The 24512-nt window shown below is 45.2% G+C and overlaps 1 protein-coding gene across 1 annotated transcript in view; it reads right to left on the reverse strand.

Moving 5' to 3' along the window:
• CAPN9 (calpain 9) overlaps positions 1 to 24512 on the reverse strand; it is a 36744-nt gene that overhangs the window by 3462 nt on the left and 8770 nt on the right. Inside the window, exons 3-17 of the mRNA XM_064445666.1 lie at positions 19180 to 19249; positions 18600 to 18718; positions 17398 to 17531; positions 16615 to 16783; positions 14970 to 15053; positions 14630 to 14715; positions 12876 to 12953; positions 8701 to 8861; positions 7833 to 7990; positions 6969 to 7177; positions 6303 to 6339; positions 4706 to 4786; positions 4146 to 4203; positions 3526 to 3590; positions 1106 to 1174 (exon numbers count right to left, since the gene is read on the reverse strand). Coding sequence (XP_064301736.1) covers positions 1106 to 1174; positions 3526 to 3590; positions 4146 to 4203; positions 4706 to 4786; positions 6303 to 6339; positions 6969 to 7177; positions 7833 to 7990; positions 8701 to 8861; positions 12876 to 12953; positions 14630 to 14715; positions 14970 to 15053; positions 16615 to 16783; positions 17398 to 17531; positions 18600 to 18718; positions 19180 to 19249 — 1578 coding nt within the window. The remainder of the gene's footprint in view (positions 1 to 1105; positions 1175 to 3525; positions 3591 to 4145; positions 4204 to 4705; positions 4787 to 6302; positions 6340 to 6968; positions 7178 to 7832; positions 7991 to 8700; positions 8862 to 12875; positions 12954 to 14629; positions 14716 to 14969; positions 15054 to 16614; positions 16784 to 17397; positions 17532 to 18599; positions 18719 to 19179; positions 19250 to 24512) is intronic.

Here is a 24512-nt window from a genome sequence, read left to right on the forward strand (position 1 = left end):
AGTGATTTTATCTGGGAAGGATGTATTTTCTTTGCCTTTTAACTCTGAACTGACGCATTCTTCTAACCTCTTCTGATATTTTTCTCTGTAATTCTGAAGGCTAGAGACCAATTTTTTAACGTGAAGTTAAGATTGTCTCTTACTCATTTGCTTCTAGGTATAAAAGACCTAAACAGCCACATTAATGGTACAACCAAGAGAACTGGTACAAATAATTTGAATTTTGACCTAAATATTAAATAATTGTTAAGCTGGAGTTAAATTCCATCCTTTTAATGAGATGACAAACATGACTGTCCCTTGGAATATGAGTTATTTAGAGCTGTCGTCAGATTCAGCTTAAAATTTTCCAGTGGATATACATGCAAATCTTCCTACAGAATACAAGGATTTCTCACGTCCCCTTGTTAAGAAACAATACGTCCTTTGTTAAAAGAGATGTGGCATTAGTACCCAGAAAAAGCTTTTGCCATTTCCGACGGGCTAGACAAGAAGCAGAGAACTGCATATTTTGAATACTTGGGTGAAGCATGAGTTCAGAAGAAACTATTAATGACCATGAGGAAACAATTATGATGCCTTTATTTGAATATTCCCTCTGTGGCTTGATTCTGCAATCCTGCTTACTCTTACTGCCACATACAGTGGCAGGGAAATGTGTTTAAAATTAGAACCAACACTTTCCGAGACTTCAATACAGTTGACTCCTGAGAGATCAATATTGGAAACGCAGTGACTTAGGAAATGGTTGTTTCCTACTAGTCATGAATCATCACTTTCTTCTTCTATACAACAGCAGTAATGGAAACTCCGTAAGTTTTGTTATTGGCTTGCTTATTAGTGCCCGTTGCATTCTTTATCCCAAACATAGTCGATTTACTTACAAAAATCTCTGTTATTTCCAGAAAACCATTATGGTTTAGCATCATGGAAAGCTAAGAATGTCTTTAACTATCCAAAACAAGCCCCCATACTTTTAAAACATTTGTTTTGAGTTAAAATTCATGGCTTGTAAACACTCCTGTCTCCATTTTTGTCTGTGCATACATAATAAACTACGCAGGAAATAGTAACTAACAAAACAGAGAAATACAATGTCACCTACTATCCATTTCTTCATTTTTTCCCAGAAAACTCTGAACTCACTAAATTCCAGTTTCCCGTTGCCGCTGGTCTGGTAATCTGCATTAAGGACAAGGATTTGTTACACAAAGGTCCAAATTCTGTCTGAATTTATCAGCGCTGTTCCTTTAAGCAGAAAATGTTAAGTTGCCTGGAAAGCCTATGGTGCCGCTGAAACCCATACTGGGACTTCTCATGAGGTGCAGCTCGAGCAGTTACAGTCATGGCTGTGGCTGTGATACTTGGGGAACATTATGTGATATAAAAACACAGCTGAGCAATGCAGGCTCCACAGGAGAAGGAAAGACAGATTGTTCTAAGGCAAGAACAGCTTTGGATGTAAATGGGATATAAATGATTCAGTGAATTACATTACCTGATTAAAACAAATTGCTACTGTACTCAAGGGAGTTAGTCAACCAGTGTGCTATTCAGTATTTTTATCTAGAGGCCAGGCTCTCTTGCCATGTCTCAACCAAAAATTAATGGGTGTTGTGGGGTGAGGCTGGCAAAATCTGGTCCTTATGGTCTGAAAAAAAAATGTCTGTATAGCAGTTCTAAGAGGCAGTGATTAGATCTGCCTGGCCTTCCCTCTGCCTAAACTGTAAGGGTCCTGACACTTATTTGACTGAGTTACAGATGTAGCCCAAGCACAGCTCACCTGCAGGATGAGGCACTTGCTCTGAAAAGCTAAATAAGGAATGGGCCCATTCCCCTTCTGCTTTCCATCTTACTTGCCAGGACAAAGCCCTTGCTCAGATGGACACTAGCTCAGCGAGCACTCACAAAGGTCAAAACGTGCCGGTGGGGTCTAGCTAATGCCTGTCATTATTTAAGCGCCTACTCCAGTGACGTTATTGAGGGCACCCACAGATCCCGAGGACGCTACCACTCCTGCAAATTTACCCAGCCAGGTTCTTCTTCCTGGGGTCATGCAGAGCTTCGCCCTCACTCCACACCTCTGCACGGTGACAGTAGCCAGGGAATTTGGTGGCACATGACACGGAGGGGACTCTGAGAGCACTGACTGAGGTTTGCATTCGTGTCCTTTTGCTCCTTCATTGTGCTCCAAATACCACGTCCAGAGTGGGATGGTCATGTCTGTGTTCCTTGTGCTTCCAAAGCAGAGGAAGAGATGTCTCCCCATTTTTTTCAAAACCATGCAGAGATTTGCTTGGAAGCATTGCAAATCATGGAAACTATTTAGTTATATCCTAAATAGTAAACCTAGGACTGCTGCCATGCTTCTGGGTCAAGTGCAGACCCTGGCTCTGTCCCAATACCATGTAAGGATGAGATGTGAACATGGACCAGCTCCCTGCTGAAGCTTTGTTTTTAAGGGAGGAAATTTAGGACTGGTCCCCTATTTCTCACTGTACATGCATGATGATAGAGAATTTTAACATTATGGACATAGCTTTAATGGGATAAAGTGTTGTGTGTTTGGTTTTCTGTTAGAAATGTTCAAGCGGATGTTACCTCTGTCATGGACTGGAGCAACAAAGGGAAAAGAACTTCTCAGCTGAACAAGCAAGATGTAAACCAAACGTTAGAATCTTGCCTTGTTAAGACTGTATCTGTTTTGTCTCAAGTGTAACAAGATCTTCTATCAGGAAAGCCTCCTGCAAAAACCAGCTCTACCTGAGGAGAAGCCATGCTAAGCAAACTCAGCAGACACGAGAATGTTGCAAAGGACGAATCTGGTAGGGAAGTACCAGGGCCGTGATTCATCTCATGTAATGTCTGAGCAGTCATTTAGCATCCCTCGCAGTTAGGCTCATCCAGAACAAGCCATCCTTTCACTATCTACAAAGGAAGTCTAGAAAACTAGCTTAGATGTAGACACCTACACCACAAGTGCCTAAATTTGGACAGATAACTCTCGCCCACGTCTGCTTCCTGGAGTTCCAGGATCTAGCTGAAATACCAGTTTTTCCAGCTTTTAGTCTGGTTGTCAGAAAAACCACAGCTTTGATATCAGTAATTTTCAACACTCTGCTGATCCTTAATTTCTGACCCATGACTTGCATGCATAACTCCGGTGAATTTAACCCTTCAGACAACAGACTTTTATTGAGTTATCCCTTCTAGGCCTTTTTTCAACTAAGCCACAGCTTGAAAAATGCACTGTTCTATACAGAAGTAATTTGAGGTTTACTTTTAAAAATGCTCAGGATTAAAACATCTGCCTCTAAGTCTGCAGTAGAAAATGGTCTGTCTTGAAGCTCCTAACTCTAAATTTCTAAAATAAAAATTAGGATACAACTTTCACACAATACTTTTCTTTGGGTAGTGTTCTGCCATGGCGTCACCACATCCATCTCTGATATCCATGGCAGGTAATGCTTTGGCAATTACATTCAGTAGTCATTTAGCCTCACAAGCACTTATTTGAAAGGATACATCCATGAGAGAAATTATATTTCGGCATGAAATGAGACTTAAGTTCTTGAATTTGATGTTGTTTTCTGAAAAAGGACAATAATAAGAAAGAAGTCATTGGGCAAATCTGCCTTTTGTAAACTGAAAGTAGAAAATAGGGTTTCATAAGCAGAGATAGCTGGCTCTTAGTCCTCATTGTGGGAGGATCTGTGCACTGGAAGATGAAGACAGCCCTCACTATAAAGTCACAGTCCAGACAGAAGAGGTATTTACTGAAGACATGACAGGAAATACTGCCCTTGTTTTGTAAATCAGGAGATGAGGTTCAGAGGTTGACAGGTTTCCCGTTGTACCAAGGGCTTGTAGCAGGTCATGAGCTATATCCAGGCCTTACAAGTCCCAACCCCGTGTCTGTCTCCACAGCAGAGCAGTAGTGCAATGGAGAGCTGGCCTCACTGAGCAGACATGGAGCATGCTGGAGGCAGGGAAAGCTCATGGTTAGATCATGGACCAGATGTTTTCCTGGCTCTGCCCCGGCTGGCTGGTGGACACCAGGCTTCATTTTTCTATCTGTAAGTGAATTCTGTGGCAGCTTTTATAAAGTTCTTGCAGCCCTTAACTTATGGGTTATCAGCACTTACTTTTTTTTAAAACAGCATTTAGAACATATCTGAGTTCTTCTGCATCTATCTCCATGTCCTAAAGTAAAAAAAAAAAAAAAGGTGCAGCATCTGTTACTTGAATGTTTCTGTAATCAGACGTACCAAAAACCTCAGAAAACACAAACGTCACCCATCTGTACTTTATTGCAGTTCAGGAAAAGAATACCATACAAAAGCCAGAAAAGGCTAAAAACTAAAGGGCTGGCAAATACAGGAGTGCTGCTGTGCATAAGGCTGTCTGAAGGAGATATTAAGTGGGAACCATTGATTCAAAGGAAAATAAACTGCAGCTGGACACCGAACCAGGTAGGCTCCCTCAGAGCTTGCCTTCTAGCTTTGGTTCTGCTTGCTCACCAGGGACTGCACCCTCCTCCATCTAGACACAAGGCATGGTGACACCTGGTGCCCAAACAACACACTACAACTAAGCATACTCCTCCCAAAATACCTAATTTTCATTTCACCTGGCCCTGGGTGGGAGCAGAAGTGTCTTCCCTCTTCCTACTTCTTAATATGACCCACAAGGGTTTTGCACTCACCTTTCCTGCAATCTGTTGAAACAGTTCCCGGAACTGCTTTTCTTCTTCAGTTTCTTGTAGGCTTGGGGTTGGGTTTAAAGGCTGCAACATCAACCACACAAGTCTTTATAAACCATAAGTAATTGTAAACTATGACATTTCTCCTGCACATAGCCCCTCTGTGCATCAGGGGACCACAGTATGCCTTAAAACAAGGGTACGCATGCTCCTGAACATTGCTAGACCTGAGGCCTCCCAACCATCTAGCTGCCCAAGGGGAGTCTCACCCCCTCATTTCCTTTGCCTGGGCGATTGCGTAGTGTGCTGTTGCCTTGGCTACATCAGAACCAAGAGCACCCATCCTGGAAAACCCCTCTCCTCTCATCCCACCCCTGCACTACTCTGCTTCCCTGGGCCTTGAGCAACCATAGCTCTACCATGAGCTCTTTCCAGTGGCGTCATCCAGCAGCTTCGGCCCTTCTTGAGAGCACCAGCCAGAGGTGGCTGCACTTGGGCACATTACCTAGTGCCATCCCGAGCCTGGAAGCACTTCCCGCTGGCTGCCAGCCGAGTGCCCCAGTGCAGTTGCAGGGGCGTAGAGCCCAGGCTCCAGTCTATGCTGATGAGCTGAGAGGTGCAGTAGCGGAGAGCCACTGCTAGAGTTGGGGTGACCGTGTGAACAGAGAGGAGTTCTTGGGCCAGAAAAGTGAGGGAAAAGAAGCTAACAGCACAGCACAGGAAACAAAGAATCAGGTTTTGTTTTCTCTACCCACAGAAGCTACAACATGGGTGCTGTCGTCAGAGTGACCCTGGTGACATGCTTGGTCACACTTTTTTTGACTGTATGTGGGTTCCTCACTTCCTTCTGCTCGAGTTTGGATGCAGTCACTTAATGACGCTGGGACAGGTGAACAGATTTACTTTGCTACTGAACATGGCCCTGAGTTCCCAGAAATGGAGACAAACTTGTTAGCTGGTCCCTGGAGGAGAGTTTTACTAAAGAGGGACAGATGAGATCCTGGCTTTCCATGGGAAGGCACACCACAATTAATGCCTTATTTGCAGGGATACATTTAAACAGGAGCTGATTCAGACACAGCTGCAATTAGTGCTTAGCAGGCAAACCAGGCCATTCAGAAACAAAAATAGTTTAATCGTTTTAGTAGGCACAAGCATGTATCAAGCATCCCCTTGCAAGCCCTGCAGATACTAATAAGTAAAATAAAGATATTTGTATGTAAAATGAATGTAGGGCTGTGGACATTTTCTTGCCTCTTATTTTTTCATAATAAATAGAATTTTAAAAGGTGTGAATGGACATGTGCCTCCCCAGTGCTAACGGGTGTGCTTTCAGCGCACCCACAGTGGCTCACACCCGCCTCTGACGCTTGCTGACGCGACTGCCTTGAAGCAGATGCAGAGGCATAATTATTATGGTTTTGATTGTTACAGCTCTTTGACCATATTCAGCAGAACTGACTGTTTCAGTCACATATACAAAGCTGGCTATTGTGTAACATTCCTGTGAAATGAATGTGTTTTAGCCAAAGACAGTAAGAGCGGTGTGTGCCGGCTTCTGCTGAGCTATTCTCTTCCTATTTCAACTCTGTAGACTTACCTCAGGGAGATCAATGGCAACGTTTTCATCTAGATCCCTGGAGAAAACAAAACCTTATTTGGTATCTGGAGATATTCAACATCTGCTTGGGGTGGTAGCTTGCTTATTAGATTTTCCAGAGGTCAATGATAAAACTGCATTTTTTACTGAACAGGTTAAGTTTAGATAAAATTCACCAGGCAGTCAGATTTTTGCACTGTTTAAATTTTGGTATAATCCCTTAAAACAGACTCAGGGAGGGCACAGCTGTGCATGCCGTTTCCTAAAGAATTCACCTCATTCTTTATTCGTTGTGCACACACTTTCCTCAATACCCCTTTTAAATATACACCTGTCATTTGGACAATCTGTGGGAGGAAACAAACACTTCTGCATTCACAGATTCCCAAACAGTATCAGGCAGCCAGCAACTCTTCCTTGCCAACCTTCCCGCAGATTCACTCTGACAAGCCCTATTTCCCCACCTCCTAAACTCCTCTCCAAAAAAACAAAGGCCACGTTTAGCAAAAACAGGCAAATGCAAAAAAAAAAACCCAAAACATTGGAAGCTTTCCACGCCAGGGCTCGGCTGTAGGGCTGGGTGCCTGGCAGCCAGACCGTCCCCAGCAGCCTCTGGCCCCACGCGCAGGCAAGCGCTGGAGGGCCTGGGGCTTGCTGCTGACTTACTCAGTGATGGCCTTCTTCTCAGAGAAAATCCTCAGGCAGAAATCTGCCTCCTGGTGTGGCTCAAACGTCGTCGGAACAAGAATGTAATCGCCCGGCGGCAGCTTGAATCGGTTAGATACTTCCCTTAAATTTATGTAGGTTTTGCTCCTGGCCTTGGAGGCATGGTACCTGAAGAAGTCTTTTCCCAAATGTCCATCTTTGCCGGGGCTCTAGGATGGGAAACAAAGGCAGCACTGCACTGGCCGGGGTGTGCCGGGGGCCATATTTTTCCCTTTCCCAATCACAGAGCCAAACTCTGCCTGGCACAAGCCTCTCTCCTGGCTGTGACCCTGGCTCTCATCCCTTCACCCAGGTGCTCACAGCAACCTAGCTCCCACATTATGGCAAGGACCCGTTACCAGTCATCCTTTCCCACCCAGAAGGCAGTCTAAGAGGACTCTGGGACATTGTCTTCCTGCTTAAACATTCTCTGCCATTAAACATCACCATGCCAGGCAGTGTGTCACAGAGCAGTGACAACAGATTTGCCAGTCCCAACCTCACTCAGGGGCAGGCACCCTCGTGTGTGATGTGCCCCAACAGGCTCATAAAAAGCACTGTCCCCTCTCCTGGAGCCAGGCAGGGGATGGCAGAATCATGGGGCTGAGGAGTCTATCCTGGGAGCCCATGGCCCCCCAGGGACTCCTAAATCCTCCTCTGACAAGACTCTGTCCCAACCACAGCAAAATTCTCCATGGGATTGATGTAACTGAGAAGATTATTTTAAGAACAAGGGCCCTAAAAATACATGGTGACTGGCAGGGGTACAAACCCAGAGAAAGATACTGGTAGTGTGGCTACTGCACTGCAAAAGCAATAGAGTACCTCATAAATAGAGTAGCCGATGGTTAGCATTTCAGCGCCGAGTTTCTTGAGTTTACGGCGATCCTTTTGCATCAGCGCTGCTATGAATGTGCAGTCATCTTGTCCGTCGTCTTTCCCTGTCAAACGTAGCTTGATTTGTGGATTTGTCCAGAAAGTCTCTGCCAATGTAAAGAACACCAGAGAGTTTCTTGCCTCGGAACAATAATACCACCATTACTAGTACCAAAAAAAAAAAAAAAAAAAAAAAAAAAAAAGACAAAAAGGACAATTAAGCTGAGGTTTTGCTCAAATTTAGTTTTTCCATTAGCTGTCATGCTTCTTTCCACTAAGCTCTGCAGAAAATAAGCCAAATCCCAAAGTCCTTCATGGAACTAGGTGTAGAAAGATTTTAGGCCTGATATTTTATTAAGTTACCATGGTTTAAATAAAGCTGTCAGATGGGATTTTGTTAAAAGTACATAGCTACAATGATCCCATAGTGCTGGTGCCAGTCTGGCATAACACAGTTCGGATCCGTGATGCTACTTCAGAGCCACATAAACCTGCTGGCTGAGCTGGATTTTTGTCTCATTTTACACTTACTGCTGCAGTTTAAGTGACTTATTTGGAGCTAGTCCTGCTCATGCAAATGTAAATGAGAGGCACATCAGATCCAATGAACCTGAGAGCCAAAGAAAGCAGGCTCTTTACCACAAAGTCTCAAGTGGGACCATATGAAAATTTGTCCCTTTGGCTGGTTCCTGCTAGCCAAGACTCAGCTGGCCTGGCCTGCACCCACAATTCTGGCTATGGGGTAACAGGAGAGGTGGCTGAGGGTGGGTAAAGATTTCAGTGTCTGTTTCTCATTTTCAAAGAAGTATCTGTTTACCTAGAAAATTTCTACATCCTCCTGCGGTGGATCCCCGGACCCAGCTTCCCTGGTGGACGGTCACCTCCCACTTGTGGGCAGTGCTGTCTTCTAGGGCATCTGGAGTCAGGTTGCAGATCTCAACTTTATCAAAGTGCACTTTGAAGTCTTCAAATTTCATCCTGAGCAAAAGGCATGGGAAGGAACAGACAGTCATTCACTTCAGTGAAGGATGCTCAGCAGAACTATCTACGCCCCAGAGGCCCAGGGCCAGATCACCAGCTCCTGTGGATCTGAATAGTTTCAGTGTCCGTGGAGATATGCTGATGTACGCCAGGGGAGAAGCTAGCTCTTGCTCACTGTAGTGTAAAACACAAGTAACTGTATTGTCTGGGTCTGATTCTGACATCTCTTATACCTTTCTTTTTACACTATAACCCCTTTGATTTTATTCAGCCTTAATGGCTGCATCTATATTGCCAAAGCACCAACCAAAGGACGGCAGGCATCTGTGCAGGAGCTGTGTCTGCCTACAAATCAGCTGTGTCTTCAATACCAGCCACATGACAGGACTACAAGGGACACGTGGTGATGGATTAGCCAAGCTGTGCTATGATTAACCTCTCCGCGCTGCAGTTAAAACCACATTTGAGCCTCTGCTAAGGTGCCTAGGCTCAAGTTGGTTACCCTCCCCTCCTTTATGGGTGCCTGAGACCTTGTCCTAGCAAAAACATACATCAAACACAAGAGATAAAAAGTGTGTTTGGACTTGATAGTGGCTCCAACCTGCCCTTGAGGGTGGTATGGACACTGCTGCCTGCTACCATGTCACGTAGATTACATATATTTTATACCCAAGGTGGACACATATACATGGCCATGGGAAGGAAGAAGCAAATACCACAGTATGGCTGTTTTTGAGCTGCTAGACTGGGCTGGTTGAAACTACCCTGCTCATATATATATATATCTTCCTATAAGCCTCTCTCTCTCCACAGACCACAGAAATAACATACAGAAATTGATCTCCTCTCTAACATGAACGTCTATAGCTACCCTTTTCCTCCAATGGCTGATGCCTAACAACAAAATGGAGCAGCAGGAGAGCAAAGCTCTCCAAGACTGCATGTTTACCTGCAGCAGTGACAGGCAGGACCTAGCGAGCCCTCAGTGTAGCTCACAAAACACAGCTAGGTCCATTTTTTCTGCTGCATAAGAAATAAATGTCTGTGGTGGTATTGATTTACACTTGCTATGGGCCATTTTACGTCCTGTTTTTAGTGTGGTAAGAAACAGCAGGGTTTGCTTTCCTGAGCTCTGTCCTTCTTGTCAGCTGTTCCTATGTGCTGCTAGCCCTAGGCACTGCTAATTCTCACTTTGATGGTCAGTGCACTAGAGCCGGGGCAGCATGGCAAAATCTCAGTGGCTCCATTTCCTGGCCACACTATGCAATTTTGGGCCCTTTGGAAACATGCTGCAAAGCAGATGAAGGTGTTGTGCTTTGTAGATCAGATTTGGCTCCTAAGAGGTAAAACACCTGTTCTGACTTCCCTAGGGCTGTCCTGGATTTGTACTGGTGAAGGGAAGAGAAGACTCTGACCCTCTGATTTTAGTAGGGAAGGGACTAGAATGAGTGAGAAGCTCATTTCTTAGCCAACAGCAGGGTGCCGTCTTCGCATCTAGTAGAAGCATCTGGACAAGACTGATCTGAACAGCTAATATGTAGCCAAAATATCTTTGGGGTAGTTAATGAGGTCGGCAGGACCTCAGCGTGTTACCATGAAGATTTTCTTCAGTCCTCACAAATCCAAAGAACAAAAGGGATAAAAGTTCTTATTAGACCACATTTCCCGCCTTGGCTGCCTTATCCCATGTAGTCCTCTACAGCTGTGCTGCCTTTTTGCATCGACTGAAGACACTGGTGATATGACACTTATCTTGCTTTAAATGTTCCATAGTTTTTGATCTAACTTCCCTTGCTGCACCATCCTTCCTCCTAGACTTCCTGTTCTACCTAGGATGAAATCTAACACAATACATGAGAATAAACAGGTATATTTCTTCTTACTCTTCTTCTCTTTCATTTAACATAAATGAGCCTGTGTAGGAGAAATGACCATTGCTTTGTGTGCAGTGAAAAAATGGACTAAGCTGGGTCCAAAACCTGTGGCACAGTTACAGAAGTTGTTCATGAGTGCAAAGCAGGGCTCCCTTTCAGCTTCCAGACAAATTAAGAAATTACATACAAAGATCTTGCTGACTGTAAAACTTGGTATTAAGACTACTTCAGTAGACCTGGTGTGGTCAACAAGGAGAAGAGCCCCATTGCACCTTACAGGATTTGCTAAGTCCAAAGATAATGCATGTCATGGAGAACATGTTATCAACTTTTTATGACATAATTACTTTGCTACTCACTACTTCTAGCAGCAGGTTTCAAAGCACCTCATAAAGATTACCCCAGCTTTCCAGGGAGGCCAGCCAAGTCACCGCCAGGAGTGGTGAATAGACCGGCTGAAGGTCCTCAGCTGCAGAAGCAGGAATATAGCTCATTCACCATCTCCTCAGCTAAACTGCATCAGTAAAAACCACAGTAGGAGCAACCTGAAAGCTGGAGAGAAGCAGCTATGTTCAGCTCTTTCCTCATCTGACCGTTTTAATGTCTTTAGGGGTACATCACGTTATTGCTCATGCAAAGCCTATATGTGAAGCCTGATGGGGAAACCATCAAGGTGTGGCTTAGACGGGGCAAAGAGGCAAACACTCCTTAGAGAAATACACAGAAGTCAAAAGGCATTAGCAAAAATAAGTGTAATGGACTGGGTGGAGGGTTTAGGTGGTATGAAACTTACCTGACCGGTTTTGGAAGCATTTCTTATCTTCTGCATATGACTTTTGTCCGCTTAACCTCATTGGCAGTAATTTCAGTCATAATGGCTTTTGGTTTTGCTCTGAATGGCTAAAATGCTGCATGAGGAAGGCCAACATTTGTCTGCGTATGCTCAACCTCATTAATTTTTCCTGACCTTGCGAGGACTTACTGAACTATCAGCTTAGCTCTGTTGGACAGACAACTTTTCATGAATTCCATTGCTCACTTGATGCCTACTTACACACTTGTACCTCCTTTACACAGTCAGGCTTTAAGTCGTGCCCTGTATTGAGAGACTTGCTGGAGTTACATGGGTTCCAGGTAAAGTCTTTGCCTCCTTTTCTTTCACCCCATAAGCTCCAGCTATAGCTGGGTCAAATACAGACACAAAAAAAAACCCACAAAGGCTTTTTGGAAAAACTGGAAATGCCCTCCTGCATTTGCAATGTGACTAGCAAGGTAACTCGGAGTATCCTGTGTAAAAAAAATTTAAGTAATGGGTCAGCCGCTGGACCCACTTCCCTCCAGCGCTATTGAAGTTTGGGATATATAATTTTATGTGACTTAATGTGCTGTGTTGTCTATCTCAAGTCACTTTTCAGGCCTAAAGTTGAACTTTGGTTTAACTTGTAGGAAAAATCTGGGATAGCCCCACTGCGTACCTCTCGAGATTTACCTCTGTGTAAAAGACATAAGCATCTGGGCCTAGAAAATGTGACCAGACACCTTGTCGGTAGTGCACAGCATGGTTGATACAGGGAGGGATCATGTGCAAGTCAGCCATCTGCTCTGTCTGAGAGCGGGAATTTGGCATCAAGAACACTTCACACTTCTAAAGCAATTTCTACCACTTTTTTTCCATTTCATTTCTTAAAATTTTCCATCATTTCACACATATCTTGGTGTACTTCTGCTTTCATTACAAGTAGTATTGCTTCTCAGGACTCCCTTGCCTTCCAGTGTATGCCTAGCATCAACCCTGAAGGCATTTCGTAAGTGATACGCTGCAATAAAATGCTCCCTTCTGTAGAGCCTGCCTTTGTTCATGGGAAGGATTTAAAGGGTGTTACATTCATGGGCGACACACAGTATTTGAAATATGCTAATGCGATTAACTAAGCTGACTTTTAAAATGCTTTTTGTTATTAAAATAGACATGGGCACACATGAAACACACAGAAATCCAAGTGAGCACTCTACCTGCCCTCTCCTAGGCAGCAAGTGAACATTTCCTCACACAGAGACCTCTTCCTTATTGCTTGTCTTGGCCACTTGCACCTTGATTTCCAACTAGAGCTACACACCTGAAAAACCTATGGCTTACCAGAACTCTCCATCATCCAGCGCTGCCTGAGATAGGCGCCTCTGCTCTGATGGGCTGACTGAACGCCACTCCGGAGAGCTGCAAGAAAAAGTCGAGCTTCATGATGGGTACATGGCAATTAATTTTCCCTGGCTCAGAATGACTTGCTGGTCACAGCAGCAGGCTGTTCTTCCTCTGGATGTGTTATTTTTGAGTGGCTCACACAAACACAAATGCATTTAAGAGGTTTCCCAAATCCCGCTACCACTCGTGGTCTTAGAGACCCAACTAATGTAGCTGGAAGCAGGACCTGGCCAAAGGTCCCAAAGCTGCTCCAGGATGGTCCTGTGTGAGTTACTGCCTGCACTCAGAGTTGGGACATCCTGGTGTCTGGTGTCGGAGTCGGGTATAAGGTGGCTATTGGGAAACCTCAAGATTTTGGTAAGTCACACGCCTCCTTAAATCCGTTTTCCATCTGTAGCACCATCTCCTCTTTTATGTTTGTCAGCAATTTAGGGCCAGATGTTTCTTCAAAATTAGGTCAGTGGGAACTGAATAGGCTCCTTCCCCTGCACAGAGTTGATCCCCTACTACGTTTCCGATCGGACATAATAAACAGGGAGCAGCAGGCACCTTGTGTTGAGGTTTTTAAGTCCAGCAACCACTGCGAAATACTCATGCAGACTCCTGTATTGACCTGCGAGCCTCCCTGCACCTTGAGTTCTGAAAAACCTCCAAAGCGCAGAGTCAGAGCTCCGCTTTGCAGGGACAGCCTTTTCAATAAACAGCACAAATTGCCAGAGGCCTCTCCTGATCTTAACCTCTCCGGGTTTTTTTGAGATTTAATCACTCATTATATACGCCATTATCCACATTTGTTTTCAAGATAACAAAGGATCAGAGCTGATGTGGAAATAATTAATTTATTTCTGAGCCCTGTTAAGGACAGGGACATTCAAAGTAGTCCTACAGACGACTATGTGTCTCAGCAATTTTAAAGGGCCAGGCAGGTTATGGCTCCTCTGTATCTGTGTAAATAAAAAAAACTTTGTAGAAGAAAGTGAAACAAAAATGAAACCATGCATATATGCAAAAATATATTGAAAAGTGTATGTTGGAGGGGAATGCAGTATTGCTTTTTACACTCTAATTTTTTTTCTTCTGTATTATTTGCACTTTGTGTACCTTTGGTAGTAAAAATAGAGTGGTTTTCAGACCAATCCTGTGTTGGTTTTGGGTGCTTCCACAACCTTGGTGAGTACCACATGGAGAGGGTCTCATTTAATGATCAACCTTTAAGGTTCCTTCCTATTCCTGACGTGTTCAGAAACTCAAAACAGTAAATGAAGCTAGAAACTCATAAGCTACTTAAAGGGGGTAATGAAATATCAGTTTCCAGCTTGTCTGCAGTAGGACAAAGTATGGATGTTGTGTTACAAGTACTACAGCAACAGGCTTGCAAAAAAAAAAACAAAAAATCACTCTAAATGTATAATTTTTTCCAGTTGGGACTGTCTTAAAATTCACTTATCCCATTTATATTAATGCATGATTTTTGGTAATGCTAGATTTTGAGGACTAAACAACCCTGTCAGGGTCCCAATAATTGAGTAGCTTTGAAAATACAGAGGGTGGGATGTTAGTACGGCAATAATACTGTTATGCATGTGCAAACCCTTGATTTAATTTTCTGTGGAAGAGCTGGGGCTGCAGAAAGCTAACTGTGGAGCAGCAGCTGGGATTTGGCCTTTGTGAGGCCAGCGAGTACGGGATACCTGTCGCTCCAAGGGCCGTTCCACTCGACCTGTCCCCAGGGGTTCCTTATCCTTATGAGCCGCACTTGCTGGCTGCGATACCTCACCTGGAAAAGAAAAATATAGAGAAAATACCAAGAGTCAGTTGCTAGGGAGCAGGACCTCCCCCGTGTGCAGAGCCTGGGCAAGCTGGTGTAATGGCTGGGCAAAGGGTGCAGACTGCTACAGGAGATGGGGGAGGGAAAGAGGGGTGGGAATTTGGATAACTCCCTGAGGATAACTTCCCCCTGTCACCTGAGGTGGGAGGACACTCCCTTATCTTCTCCCCTGGTCTCTCCTTGCCCCACGCTGCTGAACGTACCTCGTCGATGCCAGTCACGGAGTAAGCGTGGCCCTTTATAAGGCCAAAGGGGGTTTTGGCTTCTGACTCGGCAGCGCTGCTGGTCTGAAATATGGGGAGAAAAAGTGTGAATTTCTCTCTTCAGAGTGAGATCACAAGTGGTGCCACCTGGTCCCTTCCAAGCATCAGGTGGGAGGTCAACGGCTAACCAGTACTATGAACAGGGAACTTGGCTGTCTGCCTGAGGCAGACAGTGATGGTGCAATGGTGCCCTTTGAGGAAAGGAAAGAATTGGTTTTTTAGCATTTTTCACTCAGAGGGAAAATAACATGGTTCCAGGCTGAAATACCTTTGCCAGCCCTGTGATTTTGTATCAACTTCATCTACATTTCCAGGACCAAAATCTTAACTCCCATTCAAATGTAATTTGTATCAGCTAAAGGATGGGAAAAGGTGCTCTTAGACTGTGATCAAGTGTTGATATGGTCTAATTTCTTGTAAAAAGGCATTGGTGGAGTGGTGATGGCAGTGAAGGGTCCCATCAGTCAGGTGAGTATCACGCTCTCTCTCTAGTCCAATGAATGTTTAATTAGTCTTTGCAAGCAGCAAAGCTTCATCAGGAGAGAAAGGGACACTCAAATTGGAAAACACTAAATGCCAAAGTTGAGGTTACAGTCTGGAGTAAAAGAGAGAGCTTGTGGAAAAGCCCTGCTTTCAGTCAGGCAGGCAATGGGTTTGAGACAACAGGTCTCCCTCAGCCCAGCCAAAAGTTCAATGATGAGGATCTTGGGCAGAGGGCAAACAAAAGCATCTCTTTTTCTCCCCCAGCCTGGGCACTTCCTTTGCCTTTGCTGTGAGTGCATGAAAGGGAAATTAAACATTTTTTGCTTGGTGGGCTATTTAATTTGTTCTGAAACCTTTTTCTCCAGCTGCTCATTCCGGTGGAGAAATCTAGCACACTTTTGTTTCTGAACTGCCTTTCCCGCTCAGCGCAGTCAGCAGGGAACAGCAACGGAGCTTTCACTCTTGCTGTTGGGCAGCTCTGGAATTTTTCACCAGAAAGCCAAGGACACGTGGATGGCTCCTTTTACCCTGGGTCAGACACACTGGCGGAGCAGTGTAACCCACCCATGCATGTGCTACCCACCTTTTCTGGGAGAGCTGGAGGTTTTAGCCTCTGGAGGGGTAAGCCCGACATACCCTAAGCCCCAGCTCCTGTTTACAAACAAACACACTGATCCTGAAAATTGTCTTGAGTCCCCCAAGTCCCCACAAGTGTTGCTACAGAATTCAGGGCTGAAAAAACCCCATTTTGTAGTCTCTGAAACCAGTTAGTCCTCAAAAAGCTATGGCCAATTTTAATACTAAGTGACCAAATAAGTCAGGAAATACAGTTCACTCTCACCAAGTGCTCGTACTCATGTCATTATTGCCTTAAATACAGTGGCCACCACCTGCTGAAAAGTGATTAATGTTTTTCTTTTCTTTTAAACAACCGTACTAAGGACTACATTAATATTACTTATCGCGTTCATGGCTTATTTGCAGAGTTAAGTGTATATCCATCTACTTGTCATTCATTTCATCGGTCTTTAAAAAGTAGGGGGGCTTTAATGCAGAAAGCACAAAACTAAACTGAGAAATTCAGACCCCACTTCTTACTTACTTCAATAGAGCAGCCCACCATTGAGCATCTTTTCAGAGCTTTCTCTAGGATTTCATAGAAATTGTCAGGAGCCTTTTTAACCTCATACATTTCTCCTACGCCCCCAGTGAAATCCTCCATGGCTTCTATTGTACTGCCTCCTTTCAGAGCCTCGTAGCTGCCGTTCAGCCTGGAAAACACATGCTGACCATGAGACATGCTTTCAGAGCTTTGAAGATACCCACGTTTGAGAGCTTTCTCACAAGGGTATAAAACTGCAGCAATGGCACTGAAGCCAAAAGAAGTACCCCAGAATGTACCCAGGATATATGGGAGGAGTATTGGGATTATTCTGCTTTTCTTCTTAATTGCATTTTTAATTCATTAATTTCTCCACATCCTTAAAGCCTGGGGCTTTTCTTTCTTTAGTGCCAGTTGTAAGGTTGGCAAGGACTGAATATCACTGCGTGTCAGTGACTTGCTACCTGCCAAATCGTTTAAAAATACAGAGTTAGCCAAAACCATCAACTGAGGTCTCAGAAGAGACACAAATGGCAGGATTCAGGCTTTGGTCCAACTCTACTGCTGTCGCTAGGGTTGTACCTAATGATGTGTTGGAAGCTGGACCAGCTCACAAGAGATAGGCATAATGGCTCTAGATCAGGGCAGCAGCGAATGCAAAAACCACCACCACCACCAAAAGAATACTGGATAGAAGCTCTTCGCTTGAGTTGTAAATAATGTATTTACACATTGAATAACGTATGTACAAATAGCAAACTATGTATGTGCAGTGCGACTTACTTGGCGTAGGCTTTCTCCAGTAAGGCACTCCAAAATTCATTGTGTTCGGCTGAGTGCAGGAAAACCAACCGGCCGTTGAAGGTGGGTAATCGGTCATCAATCACTACATCCAGCCACTCATTGTGCTGCCAAAACTATTTAGAAAGGGTGGGGCATGAGTTTGCTGACAGCATGTCATTTCCTGAGCGTAGGACTCTGGTGTCCCAGCACTTCTAATTTTAAGTTAGTGACAGTCATAGGCTAATTAGAAGGCATATGTAAGTCATCCGTTCCCACTACACCATGCTAGGCTGATCTGAAGGAAGGGTAATCTGTCTTAAGAAAAGACCAGAAGTGTAGAGCTGTACTGTAGCTTCTTGTCTGGATAATGTCACTCGTGTAGCTACACAAGTGGTCACGACATAGAATCATAGAATCGTTAAGGTTGGAAAAGACCCATAAGATCATTGAGTCCAACTGTTAGCCTATCACTGCCAAGCCCACCGCTAAACCATATCCTCAAGCACCACGTCTACCCTTCTTTTGAATACCTCCAGGGATGGAGACTCCACCACCTCCCTGGGCAGCCTGTGCCAGGGCCTGACAGCCCTTTTGGTGAAGAAGTTTTTCCTAATATCCAACCTAAACTTCCCCTGGTGCAGCTTGAGGCCATTTCCTCTCGTCCTGTCCCTTGTTACTAGGGAGCAGAGACTGACCCCCGCCTCGCTTCAACCTCCTTTCAGGTAGTTGTAGAGAGCGAGAAGGGCTCCCCTCAGCCCCCTCTTCTCCAGGCTAAACCCCCCCAGCTCCCCCAGCCGCCCCCCAGCACACTTGTGCTCCAGACCCTGCCCCAGCCCCGCTGCCCTTCTCTGGACACGGTCCAGCACCTCAGTGATTCAAGACACCTTTAAGATACACACCTATTATAGATCCCAGTCCAACTCTTTTAAGGCCTTATCCTAAGTGGGGTTTGTGTACTCTGGAAAATATGAAATGATTTCTAAAGGCATTCTTCTCTGCACAGAACAGAAGCGGCTATGTGTGTGCCTGTGGGAGGCTGGGTAGCCCTCTAGGTTGTCACTCAAAACACGGACAACAGCGTAAGCTCCGCTATCCCTGTTTTTTCAATATCCACTCTGCAATAACCGGCAACCCCACTGCAAAATAGACCATGACGTGTAATGACAGAAATGTTTTCATGCTGTGTCAGATGTTCGTCTTACCTGGAAGTGAAATATTCCAGCATAATCTGGCCCAAAATTTTGATCCAGTGGCACCACTCTGGCTAGTGTTCTTTCATTTAGTGTGAGAGAAGCTATGGCTGCTAATAACCAGCAGTCACCTGTGAATTGAGAAGGGGGAAAAAGACCCTCATTTTCTTCCCTTCAAGAGGAGGATAAGGTGGTGTAGGGGCCAGAGGAGATGTTATTGAGTTAGCTGCCATCCCTCTTGAAATCCAAAAGACAGCCCCTATGTCTCCAGGATGCCTGTCCCTGCCTGGCCAGGGCAGACTGGGCTGCAGTTTGGAGGGGCTGGTAGGCAAAAGGCTCCCTTGGGCTCACAGTACCCTCATGCGGAGATCCTCTCCTGCTCTTGCATCCTACTGCACCAGGATGGCCCCTGGCACGGATGGGAGGGTGCTACCAAAGAGGTGGCTGTGGGCAAGGTGAGCATGGGCGGTACCTCCAGCTCCACCTCTCCCACCAGTTCAGGAGGCACAACATCCCCTCCTGTGTGAGGCTATTTCTGCTGCTCCTCATGGGGTGTAGGCGTGAACGCTTCCACCCAGGGGGAATCACTCACCAAGATCCCCTTGGCAAATGTCAGTTCTTGTGGCTCCTCCAAGGATAAACTGGGGGTCTTTGACAATGTCCTGCGAGAGTGGGAGACACAGAAAAGGCTTAGAATATGCCAGGAAAATATCACCCTCACTCTGAGCCCAGATGTGCTGCGTGGTGTGTGCCACATGAGCTATATTATCCTGCAGCAGTGCGGCCACCACGAAAAACTCGGTGTAGAGAATCAGCTGTCCTCATTTTTTCATAATTGGCTGGCTGCTAATGAAAGGCTGGCGTTCTTTATTAATTTGTACGCAATTGTTAAAATATCATAGCACAACCTGGTCCAGAACCTTGACGCTAGTCTACAACCCTGATTAATGGGTTTTTTTTAATTTGTTTGTTTTCCCTCAATGGCTGGAAAAAACCCTAAAACTGGCAATTTACCTTTAAATGCCCTATTAAGCCTTTTATTTACCTGGAACATACAGTGTCTGACAACCATGAGACCATTTCCTCCTCAAATAAGCAAACAACAAAGGTAGACTCCAGCCTTGTTTGTTTTACAGAGTTAATTTTTAGGAGGAGCTAACACAACCCACCCGTGTGTGCTTAGAGGTCAGAGGGACTGGTGCTCACGGTGGCATTAAAGCAATTCTCAAGCATTCGTTTGACTGTTTTAGTTCAATTACTAGCACCACAACTGGATAGAGAAATTACAGAGGTAAACCAATAAATGTGGCAGAAATTCCCCTCTCTTTTCCCCTTTCCCATGAACTGTAAATTGAATTTAATTGATTGAACAGAACAGAAGAGGGAGGAGGAGGGTGTCTAATATATTACTAGAGGAACATGCTGGTAGTTAATCAGTCTGCCCTGATATGTTATTGTAGACCCTATGGCAGGAAGCAGACCCTTCTGCCTAAGCGGCAGAAGCTTGCAAAAACAAATTAAAAATTAAAGGAGGGGGAAAAAAAGAGAACACTTTCAGTCATTTCACCCCTGCATTTGCCTAGAAGGAAACGGAGGTGCTTTTGGTTCGTATCGCTGCATTTTGTGAGGCCGTCAGGGCAGAATATTGATAGTTTTTTTCAGCTTTCTGCACTTGCTGCTGGGGCATCTGCTGCTGGCCACTGCTGGAGCCAGGACGCTCTCCCCAGTGAATCAGCACTGCTCCTGCTGAGCTCACCCTGCGGAGGCAACACTCAGGAGGAAGCTGGCTTGTGTATTTTTTGTTTGCCTTTGCTGGGGTGGGCTGCCTTTGAGGTGGCAGCCAGGATGTGCCTCAGCCACAGATGCCCTGCAGCACGTCGTGTCCCCAGTGGTAAAGGGAAATCAAAGAGCAGCTCCTCCTTACCTGGCCCGCCTGCTTGTTAAATACACACCGTCTGGTTGGGACTGGCCGTGAACAATAAAAAACACAGCTCACTGCCTTTAGACATAAATATAACAGAGGCTGATAAAGTAGCTGATCTTTAATAACACACCTTGTTTTAGCACCGTTGCTCCTGGGGAACATAATTCTCATGGCAAGAACTGTATTTAGCTGTTACCAAGAAACTCCATGTGTTAGCAAGGGATGAGGTAAAAAAAAACTTTCCACTGATACGGGGCTGAACATTCGATTCATGGCTCATTGCTTATTACACAGCTCTACAACTGACGTATGGAAAAATATTTTCAATCTCCTATGAGACTGAGCAAACAAAAATAACGATAAAAAAAAGCAATAAAAAGGAATTGAAGGGGTTTTGACTCCACCTGTGTCACGTTCTCTGCTACACAAACCAAAAGCACATTCTACAGTTTTTATGTGGACGTTGCAAGAATAACATAATTTTTAAAGGGATTTTCAGACTGGATGGTATGATAATGTGTGTCAGGGCTTTCAGCATGTTAAAGGGCAAAACCCAGAGCTGGGTCTTGCGTTCACGCACAGCATATGGGAGTTCAAGGGTTCACCTGCACAAGGATATTGCCTGGAAGTAGGGGTGTGCAGTCCTCAGGGAGATGAAACAAGGCAACCTGTGGCTCTCCTGATGCTGCATCAAAGCTGTGTTTCTTTTGACTCAAAAGAAAACAAATTGCATCCCCTGCGCCTCTGTCTTACATTTCTAGAAGGGGCACATGGAGACCTAAGAAAGGCTGAGGGTGAGGCTGTTCAGGTGGCCTTATTTCTGTGATTACATTTCTCTGCCTGGTTCCAGCACACAATATCTGTCACACCAGTTGCCAGTGGCTGTTCATACGAGGAGAATTTCCTTCTTTCTCCTTAGACCATAGACTCATTGGCAAAACACATTTGTCTTTCCTTTTTTGCTTTTTGGTTTTTTTTCATTCTTCAACTTGTATGTCTAACTTTCCCAGACGCTGAGCTAATGAATTTATCCCAGCAGTTGGATTTAGATATAAATTAAGAAGGAAAAAAGGAGGAGAGAAGGGGAGAGGAGAGGAGAGGAGAGGAGAGGAGAGGAGAGGAGAGGAGAGGAGAGGAGAGGAGAGGAGAGGAGAGGAGAGGAGAGGAGAGGAGAGGAGAGGAGAGGAGAGGAGAGGAGAGGAGAGGAGAGGCGAGGAGAGGCGAGGAGAGGCGAGGAGAGGAGAGGAGAGGAGAGGAGAGGAGAGGAGAGGAGAGGAGAGGAGAGGAGAGGAGAGGAGAGGAGAGGAGAGGAGAGGAGAGGAGAGGAGAGGAGAGGAGAGGAGAGGAGAGGAGAGGAGAGGAGAGGCGAGGAGAGGAGAGGCGAGGAGAGGAGAGGCGAGGAGAGGAGAGGAGAGGAGAGGAGAGGAGAGGAGAGGAGAGGAGAGGAGAGGAGAGGAGAGGAGAGGAGAGGAGAGGAGAGGAGAGGAGAGGAGAGGAGAGGAGAGGAGAGGCGAGGAGAGGAGAGGAGAGGAGAGGAGAGGAGAGGAGAGGAGAGGAGAGGAGAGGAGAGGAGAGGAGAGGAGAGGAGAGGAGAGGAGAGGCGAGGAGAGGCGAGGAGAGGCGAGGAGAGGCGAGGAGAGGCGAGGAGAGGAGAGGAGAGGAGAGGAGAGGAGAGGAGAGGAGAGGAGAGGAGAGGAGAGGAGAGGAGAGGAGAGGAGAGGAGAGGAGAGGAGAGGAGAGGAGAGGAGAGGCGAGGAGAGGCGAGGAGAGGAGAGGAGAGGAGAGGAGAGGAGAGGAGAGGAGAGGAGAGGAGAGGAGAGGAGAGGAGAGGAGAGGAGAGGAGAGGAGAGGAGAGGAGAGGCGAGGAGAGGAGAGGCGAGGAGAGGAGAGGCGAGGAGAGGAGAGGAGAGGAGAGGAGAGGAGAGGAGAGGAGAGGAGAGGAGAGGAGAGGAGAGGAGAGGAGAGGAGAGGAGAGGAGAGGAGAGGAAATACAATGAGAAGAAGGTCTTCAGATTATTCTAAAATTTTGATAAGGTACATTTTCAAAGGTTTAATTTGTACTGAAAAGGGACTGCTAAACAAAATTGCTTAATAGCTTTCTGAAGCTTAGAGCAGTTTCGATTTATGTAGAAAGGAAGATATTCATCTGGTGCAGATCCATGTAGCTCACTGATTGCAGTGGGAGACTTACAGATTGGGGCTAGCTGAGGATCTTGATCATGCTGCGTACAAAAGTGTATACATGCAGGTGTATAGATGTCAAAATAATGAGAAAGCCTTCTCTACTCTCATTACTAAAGATTAAACTCAACAGGGTGTAAATCTGAAGACTAATATTATTTGGCCCTGCAATTACCCACAGTTGTGCTACACTTCATCCAAGCTACTGTAAAATACTGGTAGGAGAGGAAGTAAAAACCAGTCACTGTGAAAAGCAGTTTGAACATAGATACCGTACACAGGGGCCGTGCTCTTGTGCTCACCCTCTCTGGCACCACAGCTTCGCCAGCTGAGCTGTGGCAACTAACCTGGCACGTGCTCCAGGCCTATTTCCCACTTGCAAAGTAAAAAGAGTTAGCTTGAAACGGTGTTTAGTGTGCCTCTATTCTGCTGCTGTTCCTGCTGGATAATAGAGATGAAACTGATTTAGCTTAAATGCTGAGGAGGCAGAGAAGAGCATAACTAAACCCCTGCCCTTACACATCCTCTCAGCCTCCCCTGAGCTTTATTTCTTGCTGCGCAGTTCACAAAAGTTCACCTTTTTGCATGGCGGGAATTGGAGCGTAAAGGCACATCCCATTTCAGGTAATTTACTCATCCTGGAAATGTTTCCAGTTCAGCACAGAAAGATCCTGAAGAAGACTGCAACAACTACAAGACAGACCACTCTCTGCTGTCCCTGGGTACCATGAACAAGGACACACAAGCTCTCAGCTGCTCCTGGTCACATTTTACAGCGAAATTTAACTATTGTGAAGCCCCAAATGGGAAAAAAAGGCAAACTAGCACCTAATGGCTGGCCAAAGGAAAACCATTCTTTCTGATTTGGTGTCACAGGCACTTGCATTTTTGGTGCCCCACAGCACTGCAGAGCCACTGCACCAAAAGCATCTCAGTCCCATTCTGTGCCTGGGGACAGCTCTATAGCCCACCTGGGTTTTGGGGCACAGGCTGCACTTCTCATACGTAGGGATCCCCTATTGTTTCACAGCTGAAACATGTCCAGGAGTGACAGCTTTAATTCTGCTTTGCACTACATTAGCTGATGCTGAGGCATTTGAACGCCTATCAGTGTGGATTAAGTTAAGCCAAAATTTAAACCCATCTTTAAGCCTATTTTGTTCTTTTTCTCTCTTGGTATCACTGTCGCCAAAGGAAAGTTTTCTACTAAAAGAGAAGCTTTCAGACTCTGAAGAAAAAGAGAATAAATGTCAGTCATTAGCAAAGAAATGAAATGTAGCCACAGATTTTCTGTGGCTATTAGTTACAGAGTTAAGTGGGGAGAAGGAACCCGGAGTGATGTTGGGTTTGTGATCTGAGAGTGCATGACTAGTGAAGCTTCAGGCTTTTGCAGTGTTATTAATGATTGTTATGCAAGATGCATTAAGAGATAACTCATCAAGCCCTTGGCTACTGCTGAATGGCTCAGTAACCATGGCATGTGTTCGTAATTTCTCAGTGTTTCATGATGGAGGCGAGCAAGGAAGTATAAGAGTCTCTAAAAGTTTAAAAGTTTGAATTTTTAACGTTTAACATTAATTGTGAATTTCCTACATTAATGACACTTGATTTTTACATAGTTAAAACATGATCATAATGTATTTTACCCTTAATTTCTCGCATGTCCTCTTATTTTCATTTTAACATTGCTGTTGTCTGGCAATAATGTAAGAGAGAAGGCTGATTACAAGTTGTTGATGCATGTGCCTAAATATACATCCATAAAGTGTGGCTGTACAACGAGCTACATCTAAGAAGCAGGATGAAGCCTTCCAACCCTC

The sequence above is a fragment of the Phalacrocorax carbo genome, chromosome 3 (assembly GCF_963921805.1).
Source record: "Phalacrocorax carbo chromosome 3, bPhaCar2.1, whole genome shotgun sequence".
Taxonomy (NCBI): domain Eukaryota; kingdom Metazoa; phylum Chordata; class Aves; order Suliformes; family Phalacrocoracidae; genus Phalacrocorax; species Phalacrocorax carbo.